Source organism: Aaosphaeria arxii, assembly GCF_010015735.1.
Source record: "Aaosphaeria arxii CBS 175.79 unplaced genomic scaffold BU24scaffold_3, whole genome shotgun sequence".
Taxonomy (NCBI): domain Eukaryota; kingdom Fungi; phylum Ascomycota; class Dothideomycetes; order Pleosporales; genus Aaosphaeria; species Aaosphaeria arxii.
The window spans coordinates 2,748,922-2,766,233 of record NW_022983476.1 but is presented as its reverse complement, the minus strand read 5'-3'; the positions used below and the strand labels follow the sequence as shown (position 1 = coordinate 2,766,233).

The window sequence follows — 17,312 nt, the reverse complement described above, 5'->3', positions numbered from 1 at the left end:
GTACCAAAAAGCTGGGCTGGTCCGGTCCCAATCGCGATCAAATGGTGCCAAATGGGTCTAAGAATGTTCCATCTTGGAAGCATGTCGTCATATCTTTCAAGCCTCTCGCCTCACATTCCAATAGCGTCCGCGCCAGTGATCCATACCCGATGCCATTCCTACTCGAGACCTAGCATCTCAAAGATTTCACTCCACCGCTATTACAGCCTGAACACAGTCGTGTCTCGAAGAATTCATTGAAAGTGCAAACATCGATGAAGAGAGTGCATTTTAGACACAGGGTTGCAAATAACTCTCTGGACCTCTGTCTTGTCGAGGTCTTTGCGAACAGCATCCCGGCAAGACAGTACGCTGCATCGAAGGCAAGCCGTTTGAGTTTCTCCACCATGTCTTAGATCCTGCAACGCCATAATGCGGACCATTGGTTGGGCCCGGAGGCCGGCAACGCCACCTATTGCAAATACCCTGCTTAACGAAACGGCGGTAAAGAGCATCCAGACTCGTGAAGGGGTCCTTGCTACTCGTAAAGTGGAAGCGTCGGTAGAAGTTGAACGTTGCAAGTGCAGGCAACGGTCATGTTCACAACCGTCTTGTAAGATCAACGTGGATCTAGGTCAAGCCTCAATCCTTGAAACCTACATACTCTGTAAGTGTTCCGAAATTAGACTAGATCGTCAGATCTCACATCGGATCTCGCATGTCTCTCCTCACACTCCTTCGCGTAGTCATGTGCTTGACGAATGCAGACAACTCCCTCAACTCTAACACAGCAAACCAAACAGCGAGATTGAGACATGCATACAATATGATGACTTTCTGAAGACATACTGACCAGCAACCAGTGATTCATGGGTTGCAGTAATCAAAGGCTGCCAGATGGGAAATCTCATTTCTTCGATGTGACAGCTACCGTGCGCGACAGAAGAAAACATACGCATCCGACCCCCTGGTACGAATTAGACCCTTTGGAGATTTTCTTGCCCTGGAATTTCTCCATGTAGCGACACCGACATGCTATAACCTGTACTGACCCCGGGGCGTGACCTTTCCATTCACTGCATCACTATAGGAGGAGTCAACCTATGGAAATGCAACGCAAATCCGAACGGTCGACCTCGTGACTGTATCGGAAGACGAACCTGTGAGCAGGTGTTTCGGCTTCACATACGGTATTTACTAGAAACATTACTTCCAGCATTATTACCTGTTGTTAATGCGGCAAGGAAGAATATCTCCGGCTGTAGCAAGCAAACATCTACAGCCACTATGATGAAAAACTCCCGAGATGCTTTCCGTACCAAATGCGGGGATCGCGAGCCCCATAACCGCTAACCCACAACAGCCTCGCTCCCCCAGACGATCTCCACGACACTGCCTCTCCATCTCCAGATTGGGTATCTGGGGCGAGTACATCTCAATTTCACACTGGTCACTCGAGGATTACCCGACAATCAACCATCAGTCTTTCAGGAACAGCCGTCCCTGGTAGGATTGCTATAAATACCATGGGAAATCCGTGCTGAACAAGGCATCTATCAGGGTGTCTTAATCACATATCCACGATGAAGTTGGCCGTGGCTACATTTTCTGCTCTTTTCGGTATAGCATGCGCGAATGAGAATCCATATTCAAGTCCAAATGACTTCCAGGCAGCATGCTCGAGCATTATCCCGAAGCTGAACATAGAACATGCAACCGTGCAATTTGCTGAATATGTTCCGGCCGGCACCAATCTAAGTATATCAGACAGGAACGTAACTTGCGGTAGCCCATGGCAAGTGGTTGCTGTCGACATCTGCAGGATTGGTGTCCATGTCGCTACGTCGACATGCTCAGGCATCGTGTCAGAAGCTTGGTTGCCTGCGAACTGGACTGGCAGATTCTTAGGCACAGGAAACGGTGGGTTGAACGGCTGCATCAATTATCCGGATCTGGCCTATGGAGTTGAGCTAGGGTTCGCGACAGTGGGAGCTAACAATGGTCATAACGGTACCAGTGGTGGTGCATTCTTCAATAGCCCTGAAGTTCTTGAAGACTTCGTATATCGATCGTAAGTCGACCTTGATCTCATACTCCTTTCTCGAGGCTTACCATCCTGGTTAGAGTTCACACCAACGTCATTACTGGTAAAGAAATCACGAGAATCTTCTATGGTGAACCGCACACGAAATCGTACTACTTGGGATGCTCGACCGGTGGACGCCAGGGTTTCAAGGAGGCGCAAGATTTCCCAGAGGATTTCGATGGCATCGTTGCCGGCGCACCCGCTTTCGACTGGAACGACCTGATGTCGTGGACTGGAAGATTCTATACCATCACCGGGGACAACACGAGCGACACCTTTGTACCTCAAACCCTCTGGCCTCTCATTCACGAAGACGTTCTCAAGCAATGTGACGGACTCGATGGCGTGGAAGACGGCATCCTCGAGAACCCCAAGCTCTGCAACTACGATTCAACCGGCCTGATATGCTCTGCAGGCGAAACAGAGAACTGTCTAACCCCAACCCAATCCAACACGGTGCAACAACTACTGTCCCCTCTTACCTCTGAAGACGGCTCCGTACTTTACCCACGTCTCCAACCCGGATCAGAGATTGGAGCTGCCGCACGCCAGTTCACCGGTGAGCCAGGGCCGTACCCCTACGACTGGTACCGCTGGGCCATATACAATGACTCAACCTGGGACCCAGCCTCTCTCAACTACTCTGACTACGACTTTGCGAACTCCGTTAACCCATTCAACATTGCGACATGGAAAGGTGACCTCAGTGATGCAAAGGACCGCGGCGTCAAGATCCTCCACTACCACGGTCTCGAAGATCCGGCCATCACGTCTGAAATCTCGCCAGTATACTACGAACACGTCAGCTCGACTATGGGTCTGCCGCCCTCTGAGCTGGACGCGTTTTATCGATTCTTCCAACTCAGCGGTACCGCTCACTGTACGGGTGGTGCCGGCGCAAGCGTCGTCGGCCAGAGGTATCCTGCTGTGGGAAGCTTCGATCCGAAGGAGAATGTTCTCATGGCCGTTGTTGACTGGGTTGAGAATGGCAATGCGCCAGAGTACATCACTGGAACGAAGTGGGTGAATGGCACGAAGAGTTCAGGGGTCGACTACAAGCGGAGGCATTGCAAGTATCCCAAGACGAACCACTTCAAGGGTGGCGATGCGAAGAATCCAGATAGTTGGGAGTGTGAGTAGGATCGGTGGGTGGTCAATTGAAAAACTTCATCAATATTGAGCCATACGTTCCCAGAATCTATGCCATGGTGATCGCGTACTCTATTACTACATCAGTACCACATCGTGCGTTCTTCATATTGACCTTCTCAACAAGTATCAACTTCGACCTCATCGACAGCTATGACTCAATTGACTCCCAACATTCATCTCACTTCCACCACATACATGTATGTATCATCTCCCGACAATCGGTATCATCTTCCATCACCACGGTTATACTCTATTGAATCTCAACAATATCTCACATCGCAACATATATAAAACCATGGCCAGGAGCCCTTCACCACCCTTTCACCCTCATCTCACACACCATCCAAAATGTCAACACAAAACGGCGTCTACGCCACACCCTCACAACCCTACGACCCATACTACACCACACCGTCACAGACCTACGACCCCTACTACACCACACCCTCACACCCCTACGCCCCCTACTACACAGCAACAACCACACACCCCTACGACCCATACTACACCACAACCTCACACCCCTACCACCCCCCCTACTACTACACCACAACCACACCACCCTACACCACAGCCCCATACCCATACCCCCACAACCCAGCCTACTACGCAGCCGCCGTAGCCGCAGTCCTCCCTCCCTCCATCCCCCTCACAATCGGAAACCACATCGTCTACTACACCCCCTACGGCCCAGTCCTAATCATCTTCCACCCCCCGCCAGCATGCTACGAACCGTACGACGACCCGCTCACGCGTCCGCGCCCGTTCCCGAGCGAACAGTCTGAGCCTGGTTCCCCTGTCAAAGGTCCGGGGCGAGAGCAGCAGCCGCTCGTCGTTGGGACGTCGGCGAACGCGGACGCGGGTGGGGATGAAGACGCGGACGGAGAGGGAGGTACGAAGCGCCGGAAGGAGATTGTGGATTTCTGGGACGGCAAGGGGAAGCCGGAGATTGATGAGGATGGGTGGTTTTTCAACGGGAGGCTGGGGATGAGGACGCCGGCTCCGGGGTGGGATAGGGTGGTGGATGGGTCGTGGGGAGGGTTGGGACGGCAGGGACAGCGAGAGGGACGGCCAGAGGGAGAGAAGGAGGGACGGCCAGAGGGGGTGCAGCAGGGACACCAGAAGCAAGAGCAGCAACAAGAGCAACCGCCAGCGGAGTACAAAAGACCACGACGGGGCTGCAGAGCCGGAAAGAAGAAGAATAAGAAGAAGCAGCGGGAGGCTGAACGGGCGGCGAGAGAGAGAGTTAATGGAACGGAGACGGGGACAGGGACGGGGACTGAGACGACGACGACGAGTGCAGAGGGGGAATCTTCGTCTGGGGGTTGTAATTCAGGCGCGGAGGAGTCGAACGAAGATTGGCTTACGTTTTGGATTTAGATGTTTTAATGATCGTGTGTACGAATCTGACGCATGTGGTTTTTGGGTGTTCTTGGGTGTTTGGGATACCCGCTGTAAAAAAAAAAGGCATATTTTCTTTCCGTGAATATTTGGGGGGATAGAGTCAATACTGTTCAATTGTTCACTTTACCTTTGGGTGCGTGTGTGTAATCGTGATGGTTTCTTTTCCGAAGAAGGGTAGGTAAGGGAAGGGATATCACTGAGTTTGAATCAATTAATAACGACCGTGAAAAGCAAGGAGGAAAAGTGTTCGTTCATGTGAAAATCTGTCTTGTATTCGACGTGTGTGGTATCTACTAACAACTAACCCTCCCAATAGGTACTCTAATCTAGCACATGCCCCAGCAAAAAAAACGGGGTTCTCTAACATACCAAAGACATAACGAAGAAAAAGCATAGTGGATATCAAAAGAAGGAGTATACAGCAAAAACAGCGATTCAAAAATGAAAAGGGAAAGGGGATATAGAAATGTCTAAACGGTCTCAGGGACCTTGTCGACAGCGACGACGTGTCCGCTGGCCATCTTCTGCGCGGCGGCCTCGACAGCGCCGACGGGACCCACGTAGCCGCGGTCCTTGATGACGAACCACCAAGCGGCGACAAGGGCGGTCATGCCGCCGACAATGACGCAAGAGTAGTTCATGCTTGTTGTGTCGAAGGGGACGGCGTAAGGGAAGCAGTAGATGACGACCCAGACGGCGATGTAGGAGGAGGCGAGCGTGGCGACCGGGTAGTAGATGTAGTCGGGCATGCTGAAGGGGCCGGGGGTGATGTAACGGCGGCGGGTGATGAGGTTGGGGAGGATGAAGGCGATGTAGGAGAGGGAGGAGAGGATGATGAAGGAGCCGATGAAGGCAGAGAAGGCGGTCGAGTTGCCGACGTAGATGAGGCCGAGGATCGTGTTGATGACACCGCAAACGATGGTCGCGTTGAAGGGGTTCTCGAAGCGGGGAGAGATGTGGCCGGTCCAGTTGGAGAAGGGGGTCGCGCGGTCGCGACCGAGGGTCCAGAGCATGCGACCTGCGGTGATGTAGCCGCCGATGTTGGTGGAGATCGTGGGCAGGAAGATGACGATGAGGAGGCCGAGGGACCCGGCGCGCGTACCGGTTGCCTGGCGGTAGAGCTCGGCGAGAGGGAATGGCCAGGGGTTGTCGAGGAGGCTGGCGAGGTCGTTGACAGAGTAGAAGATGGCGATCACGTAGCAGAAGGCGGTGATGAAGCCGACGACGTACTGGGCGAGGATGGCGCGGGGAATGTTGCGACGGGGTTCAGGGAGTTCTTCTGCCATGTGGGAGACGCAGTCACTGGAGATGGATGTGTTAGCTGATACACTTAAACACTGTGTGTGAAGGGGGGCTTACGGTGTTCCGACGGCAAAAGCGCCGTTCAACATGCCAGCACAGAAGACGAAGCCGTCACTGCTCCAGCCGGTTTGATTGTCCCACTCCTTCCATACGAAGCTGCTGCTGGCATGACCCTGGCCACCCACGAGGCGGCTGGGCATGATAACGCATACCAAGATGGTGACGAAGACGCCGGCAAGGATGAAGAAGAGTCCGACGTTGGTGAGGGCAGGCAAGGCGCGGTTGGCAAAGAGAACGACGGCGCATGAAAGCCAGGTGATGATGAGGTAGGCGATGAAGACGTGCCATCTCTCGAATTCGTATCCCTCATGGAAGAGTCCATACATGGAGATGACCTGGTTGGCCAGAATGGACGAGATGGAAGCAGTGTTGAAGATCCTGTAGAGTTCGCATGTCAATTGATGATTCGATCCATTGATGATCACTGGCAATACATACCAGCCAAAGAAGTTCCACCAGCCGGCGAAGTAGCCAAGAGGCCTGCCGTACTTTCCACCTACGACAGCAGCCCACTGATACACTCCAGAAGAGGAAGGGATGGCAGACGCCATATCAGCAATGCAACTGGCGATCATCCAGTAGAACAGGTTGATGGCGATAAATCCATAGATGACACCTGGTGGTCCGCCATTGTAGAGGGCGATGGCCTGTTCATCGTATTAGTACCGAAGTAACGATATAGTTCACAATCAAAGCCAATGGTGCAATAAGAGTGACTTACAATTGATCCTCCAAGAGCAGCCCAGACGTTACCGGTACAGATTCCAATACCGCAGATGTTTAGCAGACTGAAGTTCCTTTGAAGTTCCTGCTTGTGGCCAGAGGCGTTCAAGACCTCGCCAGTCGAGAATGAAGTATCGTCGCTATCAGCCATGGCGGCCTGCAAAGGCACTTGGGTCTTTTCCTTCTCCATGACTACTGATGCAGCAGACCAATAGCAATGGGCAATGGGTAGGAGGCCAGGGGGGTGGTAAATGAGCCGCAAGCGAGGAAGCAGTTTGTGGGGGCGAAGGGGGTGATGGGATGTGCTATGTTATCCCTAACGCAGTACGTCTCTCCACAGAGCGAAGAAGACCAAGAGGATGGCGATGGAGAATTGGGTAGGGAGGATCAAGAGAAAAGACATTTGCGGCAGGTTATTAAATGCGAAAAAAGGGATGTCTGATATAGAGCTGGAACATGGGAGGCGTCAATGCAGAGGCAGCTTATCTATATCTCGCGTTCACAGTGCGTGCATTGTAGCCAACGTAACGGGCGTACATAAGTGAACCATGATGCTGCCCTTCTGATCCCGAACTTTGGTGTGCCTATGATATGCAATTGCTCTCTCACTCTTTCTGTCAGGGCAGGTTCGGCTCCATAGCCTAGGGCTAAAGATTGCGGAGAAGGGCCTTTTCCTGATTGATTCTCTATCGGTCCGTATCGAGTGGTAGTATGGATGGAGAAGTGTATCAGTGTATCAATGTGTGTGTAATGTAAGTGCAAAAGTAATAACCTGTAAGAGTATGCCGTTAAGAGTGTAGAGTGAATGGTCTACACAGTAAGTGAATGAGTAAGTGTACAAGTAATGAAGTGACTGGATAAAAAGTGGAGGATTCCTTATCTGGGCTGGGATGGGGTTCGAGATAGACTCGTTATCGACCAATCACAGGTCAGAGTGGTGGTACACTAGCGCAATGTCGCTCGCGTAACGGCCATATGTAAAGATATCTTTGATTGATATACTAAAACTACGACGACTTACTCCTAGTCAAGTTACCAGAAACCACGATACAACCAATTACCAGGCAAGATCAATGTCAGACCAGGCCAGACCAGACCAAATCGAACCTCACTAAATCGCCATCCGTCCCCATCGTTCAATGCATCGTTTTGTCAGTCTCTTAGGTACGTGCATATTGTATCCTCGTAGTTTACGAGTAGCTAGTCAGTAGTTTCCATCAGCCCAGTGAACAATCAGTCAGTCAATCAGCTAATTCATCTGTCAATCAATCAAGTCGAGATGTTCCCGGATCATTGTCTTCGTTCCACTTCCAAATACGATTGATTCTACTCCGTGATATTTGGCTTTATTCCCGAAGTCCTAGAATCTCCTTGGAAGACGTGAGAGGTTGCTTTGCTTCCGTCTATCTTTCTTCTCTGATCATCCAATTCCCTAGACCGTTGATTCGTCAGATATAGGGCTGTCTATGTGAAGCTTAATTGCAGACCCTGACCCCGGATGGCCTTAACCGATTATAAAACACCCGGCCAACACTGACCACAAGAGCCACGCTCATTACGAGCACCTGCATGGCACATCGTCGGATATAATGTGTGTAGCCATCAGGTCGGGTCCAGCAGCCTCTCGTATCACGCATGATGATCCACATCGTGCTTCTGTCTCGTCGTGAGGCGATTCTCATACGAATTCGCTGTGGCGAGCAAGGCGTGGGGGTGACTCGCATGGTTCCAATTACCCGTCAAATTGGAATGCACTGGAGAAGCACATCGTTCGCGTGCGAAAGAGTCCTTCATTGGTCGCTGCAGAAACAAGCATCTGTCTCACAAGCTGCCGGTAGTAGTGGTTGAGACGTTGAATCAGATCCTCTATATTCGCCAATCGCAAGGCTGTCGCTAAAATATACTACAATTCCCATGAGTTAAAATTTCTACAAGACTGACTGATCGATTCTCGAGAGCGATAATCGGTCGCATAAAGGTGGTGGCGAAATCATGAAGAAACCACCACCCGCCAGACCACACGCCCAATACTCCTAGCCTTTTTGATCCCGTTCACCATTTGTCCCCCCGTTTTTCCCCCCCGAAAGCGTGAGCGCCCGTGTTCTAGAATATAATATCAAACGTAACAGCACGGCAGCACTCACAAAGTCTGCATCTCGCTGTCTCCGCCGTCCACCTCTGCGATCTTTCTCTTGCCCGGGGTGCTTGTGCCCTCGTCGTCGGCATCGTCGGCATCCGTCCACTCCATGACCTCCCATTCGACACGAATGTGCCCGTCGCGTGACGAGTGTCCGCCTCGTTGCTGCTTCAGCCTTCCCAATCTTGTATTCTCGACCCATTCCTCAAACCAAGGGGCGCCTCTTCCACGTGTTTCCTGACGTCCCACGGTGCGCGTGGTGTTGGTCCGAGCCAGGCCAGTAGCATTGCTCAACTCTTCATCACTGCTGTCGCCACCGGGAAGGAAGCCGAGGGTTCCCAAGACAGCCTGGTCGTCGTCGAGCAGACTGCCGACAGTCAGGCAGATGTGGTCCGCATCCTCTCGCGTGTGCTCGTGCCAAGATGTGAGTTGCGTTCCGCAGTATCCGCAGAACTGGCGGCGGGAGTTCGATGCGAAGGGCGAGACGAATGTGCGTTGGATGCTGGATCGGGTTTCGTCGGGGTATTGTGCGAACGTGGCGGACGTGTACCAGGAAAGGGGGACGCGGAACCAGAGGGTAAGAGGGCTTGCTGATGTGTGTCCTGTGGTCACATTAGTATTCGATTCGTATATATGATGTTGGCAGCGCGTCTAAGATATAGATACGGAGCGTTGGTCGCCATGGCGCAATAGTTTCATGCTGAAGCTCTCTCGCCCGACGAAGCATCGACGGTGAAGGAATCGAAAAGGGGGGTTCATTGACTTACGTGAAGCAGAAGTGTTATCGTAGCGCAACTCTGCGAGCTGCATCTCTTGCTCTGGGATCTCTACGACGTATCTATTGCGACCGCAAGCGCAAGAACCGTGTAGTGTTTGAAACGCCATGATGTCAGGCCACGGGCCGCGAGGTGCCGGTAATGTTCCCTGTAGGTGTATAATGAATGTGTCGAAGGTAATGCTGCAGCTACAGCTGCAAGGAGCAATTGACAGTAACTTTATATTAGTGAACAAGTGTACTGGAGTCGAGTGTTTGTTTCAGGTCCCAGGCCGCCGCGATGGGGTTGGGAAATTCGAAGCCCAGCCAGTCCAACTTCGGTACGCGGAGGAAGACGCGCTCTGATTGGTTAGCCCTGCCAAGCTTTCCGCGATCCACTGAAAGCAGCCTGCCAACTCCAGCCTTGACAACACCAGAACATTCTCCAACCGTCCAGTTCTGTCCATCAACGCCAGAATGAATGCAGTCAGCTCCAAAGGCGGCGAGGATCGACCAGTGGGAAAAATGCATCAGAGGGAACTGCATCTTCACTTCAAAACGTCATTTCATCACCATGCGCTGAAGTCATACCCCAGACCCTTTCACTGTCCTCTAAGCCTAGGTATACCAGGTGTTGTACATTGTCCAAAGATCCCTTGACAAATTGCTCAGCAACCATTTCCTCGTCCGATGGGTCTCCCTGATATTTGAAGACACCTAGAGGTCGGCCGGGGCTCCCCAAGACCATCCATATATTTCCAGACATCCACAAGTACTGACTTGGTTCGTACCACGGAAAATCGGACGGCGTTCTGCTAATGATTGGGGGTTGATCGTACTCCCATGGTATACAATCTAGGCTGATTGTTTTCACGACTCGGCCGGTTGCTATCTCGTCCTCGAGACGCTTCACGCGATCGGACGAAAGACAGCGTTTTCGGAGAACAAATTCGAACTTGGCGACGAACTCTCTTTCCAGTTCCACTTGATGATGCGAGCGCTGGCTCCAAATGCTCCATACCAGATCTCTCACCGCATTCGCATCTTTCGAAGATTTAGGAGCCCACCATTGTCGCCAGAATGGTGTCGTGCCAATGTGTAAGACCAACCAATTCAACCAGGAACAGCCGTGCAAGATGCCACTGATTTCCGCCTTGAAACTCGACTTCGGGACATGCTTGCTGCGATTCCCTACGCATTCTAAGACGGTCGATTCGGGTCTTCTGTAGGGTCTGAAAACCCACATGAGGAGACGCCAAAGACATAGGTAATCCATGAGGTCCTGGTTGGATAGAGTTTCGAGCCATTCAAGCCGCTTCTTCAGTATCAGCGTCTCTCTTTTCCGAGCCTCCTCGACCCAATCGCCTTCGTGGCCTTTTCTATTTGCTCCCGGGCAATGGTCGCTTTCTCTTCTCTTCTTGTTGTCAAATAATCCCCATACGCCATGTTCAGTGCATGCTTGATAGGGACAGCTGACGTTCTGCCACAACGAACTGGTCCTCATGCCATTACTGACCCTTCTAAACATCTTCGGACGCCCATGTTCTAATTCTTCCATGCTTTTCGCGTACACGTCTCGCGAGATAAGGTAGAAGCCTCGAAGGAGTCGCCAACCCTTGGCCACGCGTGTTCTCCAGTGCATTGCTTCTGGGCAGTCATTTTCGAATGGAATACCGTAAGGAAATCCGGCGTTCACATATGAGTGTCGACGTAGTTTGTCCTTATCCAACGCTATTGCTGCTAGGTGTGCTGGAATTAGGCCTCTCAACCATCGCAGTGAATATCCTTTCTCGGGTCGCTTTAGGAGTGAAGCCGCTCTGGGGAATGTGTTGGCTGCAACTGATGGCGCGATCGTTCTAATATAACCGTCAATAAGAGAACGTAGAGGTCTCGATACTAGTCGCGCTGCAAATAGTGAATCAATGTCGCAGCAGGCGAAAATGGGGATCAAGACATCGTCAGGTAAATCGTGCAGTCGCATTCTGCTGTCCGTGTATCGAACCAGTTCACACACGAAAGAAAATGCCCTGCAACTCTGGCCTCGCTCGCTCGTTCTGTCTAAGAAAGTTTTGACTTCTCAGAATCGCTGCTTAAACTGGGATGCGCCGCTACTTCAGCGAAACCTGGTGTCAATGCCGTGCTTTTTGTCTGGCAGATCGCATGCGGGTCTAGACCTAACAAATGGTTGGTGGACAAGAGACCAAGCCTCGTCCCGCGCGTGCGTGCGTGGAATGTCAACGACGATTATCTTGGGATGTGCGATGAACGTCCGCCCATAAGTTCAGCTAAACACTTGTCGTTGTTGTTATTATCGCTCGGCGGTTTGCCTGCCACAGACGAGATACCAGAAATTCTAAAATGGACCGGTCACGCGATCATCCCGTTTGCGCACTTTGATGGACACCCTCTCTGCCAGCGCCTTGTGCGATCAACAGATTTAAGTTGGGCTCGGCGCCCACCCCCGCATGACCACCAACCTGGATGCATGAACAACAGCATAGGCGCACGCATAATCAGCTCTGATCCGCCACCACTCTCCCATTGGAACCTTTTGTCTTTGACGTTATCGTTGTTCGTCCTTTCAACGCGAACCAACAACTTCTTGCACCTCCTCTGTCGTATTCAGATTGACACCTTCCCGTCAGGGTCCAGCGTTTGAACATCTCGAATGCATACTTGATTGAAGAGTGGACATACATGCATCGCCATATCAATACATAAAAATCAATACCAATATTCTCTCCACCCGTCTAACTCTTCACACAAGAATGCACAGCCCGTCTTTCTTCCACCTTCACATGCACCACCCCACCAATGCCGCCGCTCGCCAGTCAACTACTGTCAAAATTCCCCGAAACCCAGACCCTTTCCCAACACACACACGCCAAAGCTGCACTGTCACTCTAGAAGTTATGCACCTATCACGCACAATTAGCACAGCACGTGGTCGTTGTCTACGTCCAATCATCTCATTCTTGCCTTCTACAGCATTGTCGTGAATTTTGAGCAAGATTCTCCGTATTTGATTTTGGTCTTCCATTTTTGAAGTCTTGATGCTACAGAGGGTTGGCACGTCGGGCTGGCCCTATGCTAGTATTGTATGCCTACAACAGTGCCTTCGCGAGGTTTATCGCAAACAATTAAGATTGTTCACTGGCTACAGTACATTCTTAAGTAGACACTTTAGGTATTGAAGATACATAAATACATAAAGTTAGCAGGTGGCCAGCCCGACGTGCCAACCCTCTGTATAACATCGCATCTCTGACACAACGACACCTCCACCCGAGCAAAAACACCTCCACACCCACTTCACCATACTACTAACTAATTATCACAACACACCTTCATCGCTACTTCTCCCATTACCCGTCCCTACCGGCCCGTCTCCAATCACACAATCGCCCGCCACTCACCTAGCACCCTCTTGTCACTCTTGTCATTCCTTGTCGTTTTCTCGTCCGTTTTTCTCGCCCAGTCCCTCAGCCCTGACACAAGAAGTCTTATCGCCTCTTGGAAAAGAGCGTCGAGACGGTCTGTGCGCGGTGCGAGGTCAAGACTTGCGTGGCGGCGCTTCGCGGCTGGGGGGAGAGGCTTGTGGTGGGAAGGCTGAGGGGGATGGGTGCTTGGCTTTTGGGGGGGATTTGCTTGTTTGGACGGCATGGAAGGGTGTGTGGGTTGTAGATGCTGGAGGATGGGGTTACAGCTTAGTGGTAATGCATTGGGATTTGAGGTTTTAAGATGTAATTGGGGGTATGGATGGTATATATCTAGCTAGATGGGCTATGGTGGTATATAAGTGATTGGATTAAAAAAGACGATCATCTTGTCCGTGAATATCAGGGACTATTGTGGCAATTATGATGACGATGTAAAAGACAATGAAAAGAGAAATCAACCAAGCGACTTGTCAGGTTGCTCATGCGTGACGCCGACGTTGCTATCGGTACTTGTCGTCTGCGCGAGCTTCGACTCGACACCCGCGATCGCGCTCTCGACCGCAGCCTGGACGTCGACGTGGAAGTACGGCCTGTTCTGGCCGTGGACGGCCGTGACCTTTGGCGGGAATGCGGCGTTCTTCTCGTTGTTGCTGCTGTGGATGTGGTCGGCGCCGGCCTCGAGGTCTGCGGCGGGTTTGCGTTGGGCCTCGGGAGAGTTGTCGGCGTCGCCCACGGCGGCGAACGAGTAGACAGGCGTCCAGTGCGAGCGGGCGCGCACGCGTTCCGTGCTGATGTAGCCGAAGCCTGCGGTGGTGAGGGCGCGCTTGGTCCAGCGGTTGTTGATGGCGGCGAAGTGCCACTCGACGACCTCGGGCGCGGCGTAGCGGTCGAGCTGGTTGCGGACGTCGACGAGGCCTTGGATCGACGTCACGTCGACGTGGCTCACGCTGCTGAAGTCGAGGATGATGGCGCGTAGGATCGTGCGGTCGTCTTCTAGGTTGACGGGCTTGCCGCGGCGTGGGCCCGGGTCGTTCCACGGCCTGTCGCCGATCTTTGCGAAGCGGTCAAGCTTGGTAGGACGGGCGACGCGCTGGACGTGTCCGACGAGGGCGTCCATGTAACGTTGTTGGTTGAGGTACGTGAAGCCTTCCTCGAAGCGGAAGATGAAGACTCCTGGGTAAGGTTGCTCGAAGTCAAGCGTGGGGTTGGAGCCGTCACGATGGTTCACGGGCAGGTACGCCTCACGAGCGATCTTACCGCCTTGCGATCCGTAGGCATCGTTCTCCTTGCCAATGGTGTCGTGCGTGGCACGGTAGATTCGGACTTTTCCGAGGAAAGCGCCTCTTGCCATAAGATGGCGCCAGAGCAAGAGTGCGAGGGACGCGCACATGGTGAGGTAAATGCCATTCTCGATATTGGTGAAGATGGTGAGCAAGACACCACCGAAGAAGATGAGGACCTCGAGAGGCGATGTTTCCCAGAACTGGTAGACGACGTTGGGCGGGGTGATCAGATCACCAACGGCGTGGATGATGACGGCAGACAAGGCAGCACTAGGAATGTAGAAGAAGACCCGAGTGAGTGCATACAATGCCAGGAGAACGATCACAGCCGTGAAGATACCAGCAAGGGGTGTGCGGACACCAGCTTTAGACTTGATGGCTGTTCGAGAGAAGGATCCAGTAGCTGGGTAGGCGCCGAGGAAGGGACCGAGGCTGTATATCGATTAGTGTTTTCTGTTCTGTAGGAGCAGCTCAAGGTGTACGTACAGGTTAGTGAAGCCGACAGCGACGAGCTCCTGGGAAGGATTGATGGTGTAGTTGTTGATACGGCCAAATGATTTTGAGATGGCAATATGCTCCAAGATCAAAACGATGATGGTGAGTGGTAGATCTGGGGCGACAGCAGCGAGCAGCTCAGAGTTCATGTCAGGAGCACCGGCGTGTTGGAAGCCTGCTGCATGTCAGTATAACCTCATCGTATGGGACCAATATGGATTGTAGCTTCTTGCTTTACGAACCTCGTGGCACCTTTCCAAGAATCTTGAACTTCGCCTTCTTAGCATCTTTGACATGCTTGTTGACCAAATAGCTGATCAAGATGTACAACAGAATCACGAAGGCCATGCGTAGGGTCGAGAGGAAAAACCACAGCTTCTTCTTGTTGGGCTGCTTCTTGGTCATGAAGTTGCAGAAGGCGCGGATGCCATACAACATCGTCAGCGCAGTAAGGCCAATGGCCGCATCTAACTTGGTGTTCGGAAGGCCTTTCAAAGTGTCGATGATGACTCGGTAGGTTGCACCACGGGTGTTGATATTGGGAATGCCCATCATTCCGGGAACCTGGCCAACACCAATACTGATGGCAGCACCAGTCATGAAGGACGTGATAGCAACAAGTGGAATGAACTCGACAATCCATCCCGCTCGAATGAGACCAATGAAGAGTAGGACGGCGCCAGATATCACCGCCAGGGCACTGGCGATGGCAGGGGCCTTCATCTCGGGGTGTTCGTCCTGGACTTTGATGACAATGTTACCAACAATGGTTGACATGACAGCGACAGTTCCGATGGTGATATCTTTGGAGGTAGCAAAAGCCCAGTACAATAAAAAGCCGACGAAGGAGGTGTATAGTCCATACTCCGGTGGAAGCTTAGCCAATATGGCATAAGCCATACCCTGAGGAATGACAACGAAACCGACAGTGACACCTGGGGAGATTAGAACATTTCTCTACGTGCAGGATGTGAAGTTCCTACCAGCGATTACGTCGCCCAACAGCCATGTTAAGTTGTAATGGAAGATCCAGTTCCAGAATGGGAACAGACTGCGAAGATAATGCTTGACTCCTGCGCCCGTAGGTCGGAATTGCGAGAACCACTCGGCAACAGTGGGCTCTCTTTCAACATATGTCTCGACGCTGGATATGGAAGCGCCCCCGGAGACGAGAGGCTCCTGGTGTTCGTTGCGGTAGTCGAGGTCAATACCGAGCACCTTGGCAGCGACGCGGCCAGTTGCATTGGGAGCCATGATGGTGGTCGTCCTGTTGGCAGATGCAATGTCAATATCTGAGGTCGCACTGGTCCCACCAACCTGGGAAGAGGAGGTATGGGATCTAGTTATATGTATATTCGTACTGGGGTGGGCAGGCAGATTTGATCGCCGTGGAGATGTAGGTGGTGTAGACAGCCTCCGTAGCTCGGATAGCGCTTCAAAGGGTAAGACTCAAGAGATGCTTGCTCTAGGTCCCGTCCTGCAGCAAGGCTCCCCAACTTGACATTGGGCGCGCCCGAATGTGAACATCACCCGGCGTGTTGGGCCCAGCCAGACATTTCATCATAGCTTGGCGTGGGTTCAAGTTCACATGAGTATCACAGTAGTACGAGCAATTCTGTACTCCACACTGTGCAGCGATGTCACTGCTGCTCGGTTACCTTTTCTGAATTGATTTCTGAGACGGAATTGGACAACGCTTTTGCTTTTTCTCCGATGCTCTGACCAATTTCTTGATCAAAAGCTTCTCATTGCAAGGCGTTCTGGGCTGGTAGTGGTGGGATGTGGAACGAGCGTGGACATTGCGTGCTCGGAGGACAAGAGAACTGTCGTCCCATGTGTGGACACTCCAAGAGTTTGAAGGTCTAGGCATTGAGAGAAATTGGAAGCAAAGGCGTCAAAGAGGCGTTTTACTAAGAGTCGGCGCCGAAATGCGAGGGGAAGGGGGGAGGGGAAGTACCCAGTCTGCTGGGAATATGTTAATGTTAATGCGTGGGAGGATATATATCCAAGTTGGGAACCAGAGGTGCGTTCAACATGCAAACAACGGGACAGATATCTGATATCCCAATGATGTGTACTTACCTCCACCCACTTATTTTTGTTGCAATTAACGATATCTGACAGTTGGTCTCGTATTTCTTTGTTAAAGTGTTCCCACTCTCCCCAGGGACGTTGACGGGTACAAGCGGGGACGTGAAGGGAACTACAACAGTAACGAGTATGGGGGGACTCGGGAGAGGAGGGGGGGCGGATGGGAGGAGGGAAATCGCCTAGGACATAACGCAATTCCGCCAGGCGATTGCGATATCTCTTGGCATCGATCTTAGCCGCGAACGAGAAAACCTCCTCCTCCACCCCCCTCATCCCAAGGAAAAAAGAAAGACGGTAGTGCTGTTTACTGTTACTTGTTCTTCTCAATCAACGCGTCAAGTGTAAGACGGCGCAGTCTTGTCTTCCTGGGCTCAGAGCCACCAAACTTGTCACTGTCCTGTGCTTT

The 17,312-nt window shown here is 52.1% G+C and overlaps 8 protein-coding genes across 8 annotated transcripts; 3 read left to right on the top strand and 5 right to left on the bottom strand.

Moving 5' to 3' along the window:
* Positions 1-1,562: 1,562 nt before the first annotated feature.
* On the top strand, positions 1,563-3,205 carry BU24DRAFT_432410 (tannase and feruloyl esterase; the record flags this gene model as incomplete). Its single annotated transcript, XM_033529921.1, has 2 exons — positions 1,563-2,050; positions 2,104-3,205. The coding sequence occupies 2 exons, from the start codon at positions 1,563-1,565 to the stop codon at positions 3,203-3,205; spliced, it is 1,590 nt and encodes a 529-aa protein (XP_033386158.1).
* A 360-nt stretch (positions 3,206-3,565) lies between these two features.
* On the top strand, positions 3,566-4,597 carry BU24DRAFT_460812 (uncharacterized protein; the record flags this gene model as incomplete). Its single annotated transcript, XM_033531847.1, has 1 exon — positions 3,566-4,597. The coding sequence occupies one exon, from the start codon at positions 3,566-3,568 to the stop codon at positions 4,595-4,597; it is 1,032 nt and encodes a 343-aa protein (XP_033386157.1).
* A 449-nt stretch (positions 4,598-5,046) lies between these two features.
* BU24DRAFT_160101 (amino acid transporter) lies at positions 5,047-7,169 on the bottom strand. The gene is made up of 4 exons (XM_033521366.1): positions 6,705-7,169; positions 6,422-6,630; positions 5,981-6,361; positions 5,047-5,923 (listed from the first exon to the last, which is right to left on the bottom strand). The coding sequence occupies exons 1-4, from the start codon at positions 6,894-6,896 to the stop codon at positions 5,092-5,094; spliced, it is 1,614 nt and encodes a 537-aa protein (XP_033386156.1). The 5' UTR covers positions 6,897-7,169; the 3' UTR covers positions 5,047-5,091.
* Positions 7,170-8,638: 1,469 nt separating this feature from the next.
* BU24DRAFT_160060 (uncharacterized protein) lies at positions 8,639-9,939 on the bottom strand. The gene is made up of 2 exons (XM_033521364.1): positions 9,611-9,939; positions 8,639-9,445 (listed from the first exon to the last, which is right to left on the bottom strand). Exons 1-2 carry the CDS (start codon positions 9,726-9,728, stop codon positions 8,847-8,849), a joined length of 717 nt encoding a protein of 238 aa, XP_033386155.1. The 5' UTR covers positions 9,729-9,939; the 3' UTR covers positions 8,639-8,846.
* Positions 9,844-11,578, bottom strand: BU24DRAFT_460809 (uncharacterized protein; the record flags this gene model as incomplete). Its single annotated transcript, XM_033531846.1, has 2 exons — positions 9,844-10,148; positions 10,204-11,578. 2 exons carry the CDS (start codon positions 11,576-11,578, stop codon positions 9,844-9,846), a joined length of 1,680 nt encoding a protein of 559 aa, XP_033386154.1.
* Positions 11,579-11,715: 137 nt separating this feature from the next.
* BU24DRAFT_160085 (uncharacterized protein) lies at positions 11,716-12,324 on the top strand. The gene has a single exon (XM_033521365.1). It carries the CDS (start codon positions 11,852-11,854, stop codon positions 12,254-12,256), a length of 405 nt encoding a protein of 134 aa, XP_033386153.1. The 5' UTR covers positions 11,716-11,851; the 3' UTR covers positions 12,257-12,324.
* Positions 12,325-12,847: 523 nt separating this feature from the next.
* Positions 12,848-13,348, bottom strand: BU24DRAFT_160055 (uncharacterized protein). The gene has a single exon (XM_033521363.1). The coding sequence runs from the start codon at positions 13,258-13,260 to the stop codon at positions 12,991-12,993; it is 270 nt and encodes an 89-aa protein (XP_033386152.1). The 5' UTR covers positions 13,261-13,348; the 3' UTR covers positions 12,848-12,990.
* On the bottom strand, positions 13,349-16,309 carry BU24DRAFT_479016 (kinase subdomain-containing protein). Its single transcript, XM_033533057.1, has 4 exons — positions 15,799-16,309; positions 15,058-15,750; positions 14,807-14,990; positions 13,349-14,752 (listed from the first exon to the last, which is right to left on the bottom strand). The coding sequence occupies exons 1-4, from the start codon at positions 16,067-16,069 to the stop codon at positions 13,492-13,494; spliced, it is 2,409 nt and encodes an 802-aa protein (XP_033386151.1). The 5' UTR covers positions 16,070-16,309; the 3' UTR covers positions 13,349-13,491.
* Positions 16,310-17,312: the final 1,003 nt, after the last annotated feature.

Coding starts and splice junctions, on each gene's coding strand:
- BU24DRAFT_479016 (XM_033533057.1), bottom strand. CDS start 16,069: ATGGCTCCCAATGCAACTGGCCGCGTCGCTGCCAAGGTGCTCGGTATT. Junction 15,751..15,798: donor GTTGGGCGACGTAATCGCTG/GTAGGAACTTCA, acceptor TAATCTCCCCAG/GTGTCACTGTCGGTTTCGTT. Junction 14,991..15,057: donor TCTTGGAAAGGTGCCACGAG/GTTCGTAAAGCA, acceptor GACATGCAGCAG/GCTTCCAACACGCCGGTGCT.
- BU24DRAFT_160060 (XM_033521364.1), bottom strand. CDS start 9,728: ATGGCGTTTCAAACACTACACGGTTCTTGCGCTTGCGGTCGCAATAGA. Junction 9,446..9,610: donor CGATAACACTTCTGCTTCAC/GTAAGTCAATGA, acceptor ATGTGACCACAG/GACACACATCAGCAAGCCCT.
- BU24DRAFT_160101 (XM_033521366.1), bottom strand. CDS start 6,896: ATGGAGAAGGAAAAGACCCAAGTGCCTTTGCAGGCCGCCATGGCTGAT. Junction 6,631..6,704: donor CTGCTCTTGGAGGATCAATT/GTAAGTCACTCT, acceptor TACGATGAACAG/GCCATCGCCCTCTACAATGG. Junction 5,924..5,980: donor GCTTTTGCCGTCGGAACACC/GTAAGCCCCCCT, acceptor ATCCATCTCCAG/TGACTGCGTCTCCCACATGG.
- BU24DRAFT_160055 (XM_033521363.1), bottom strand. CDS start 13,260: ATGCCGTCCAAACAAGCAAATCCCCCCCAAAAGCCAAGCACCCATCCC.
- BU24DRAFT_160085 (XM_033521365.1), top strand. CDS start 11,852: ATGTGCGATGAACGTCCGCCCATAAGTTCAGCTAAACACTTGTCGTTG.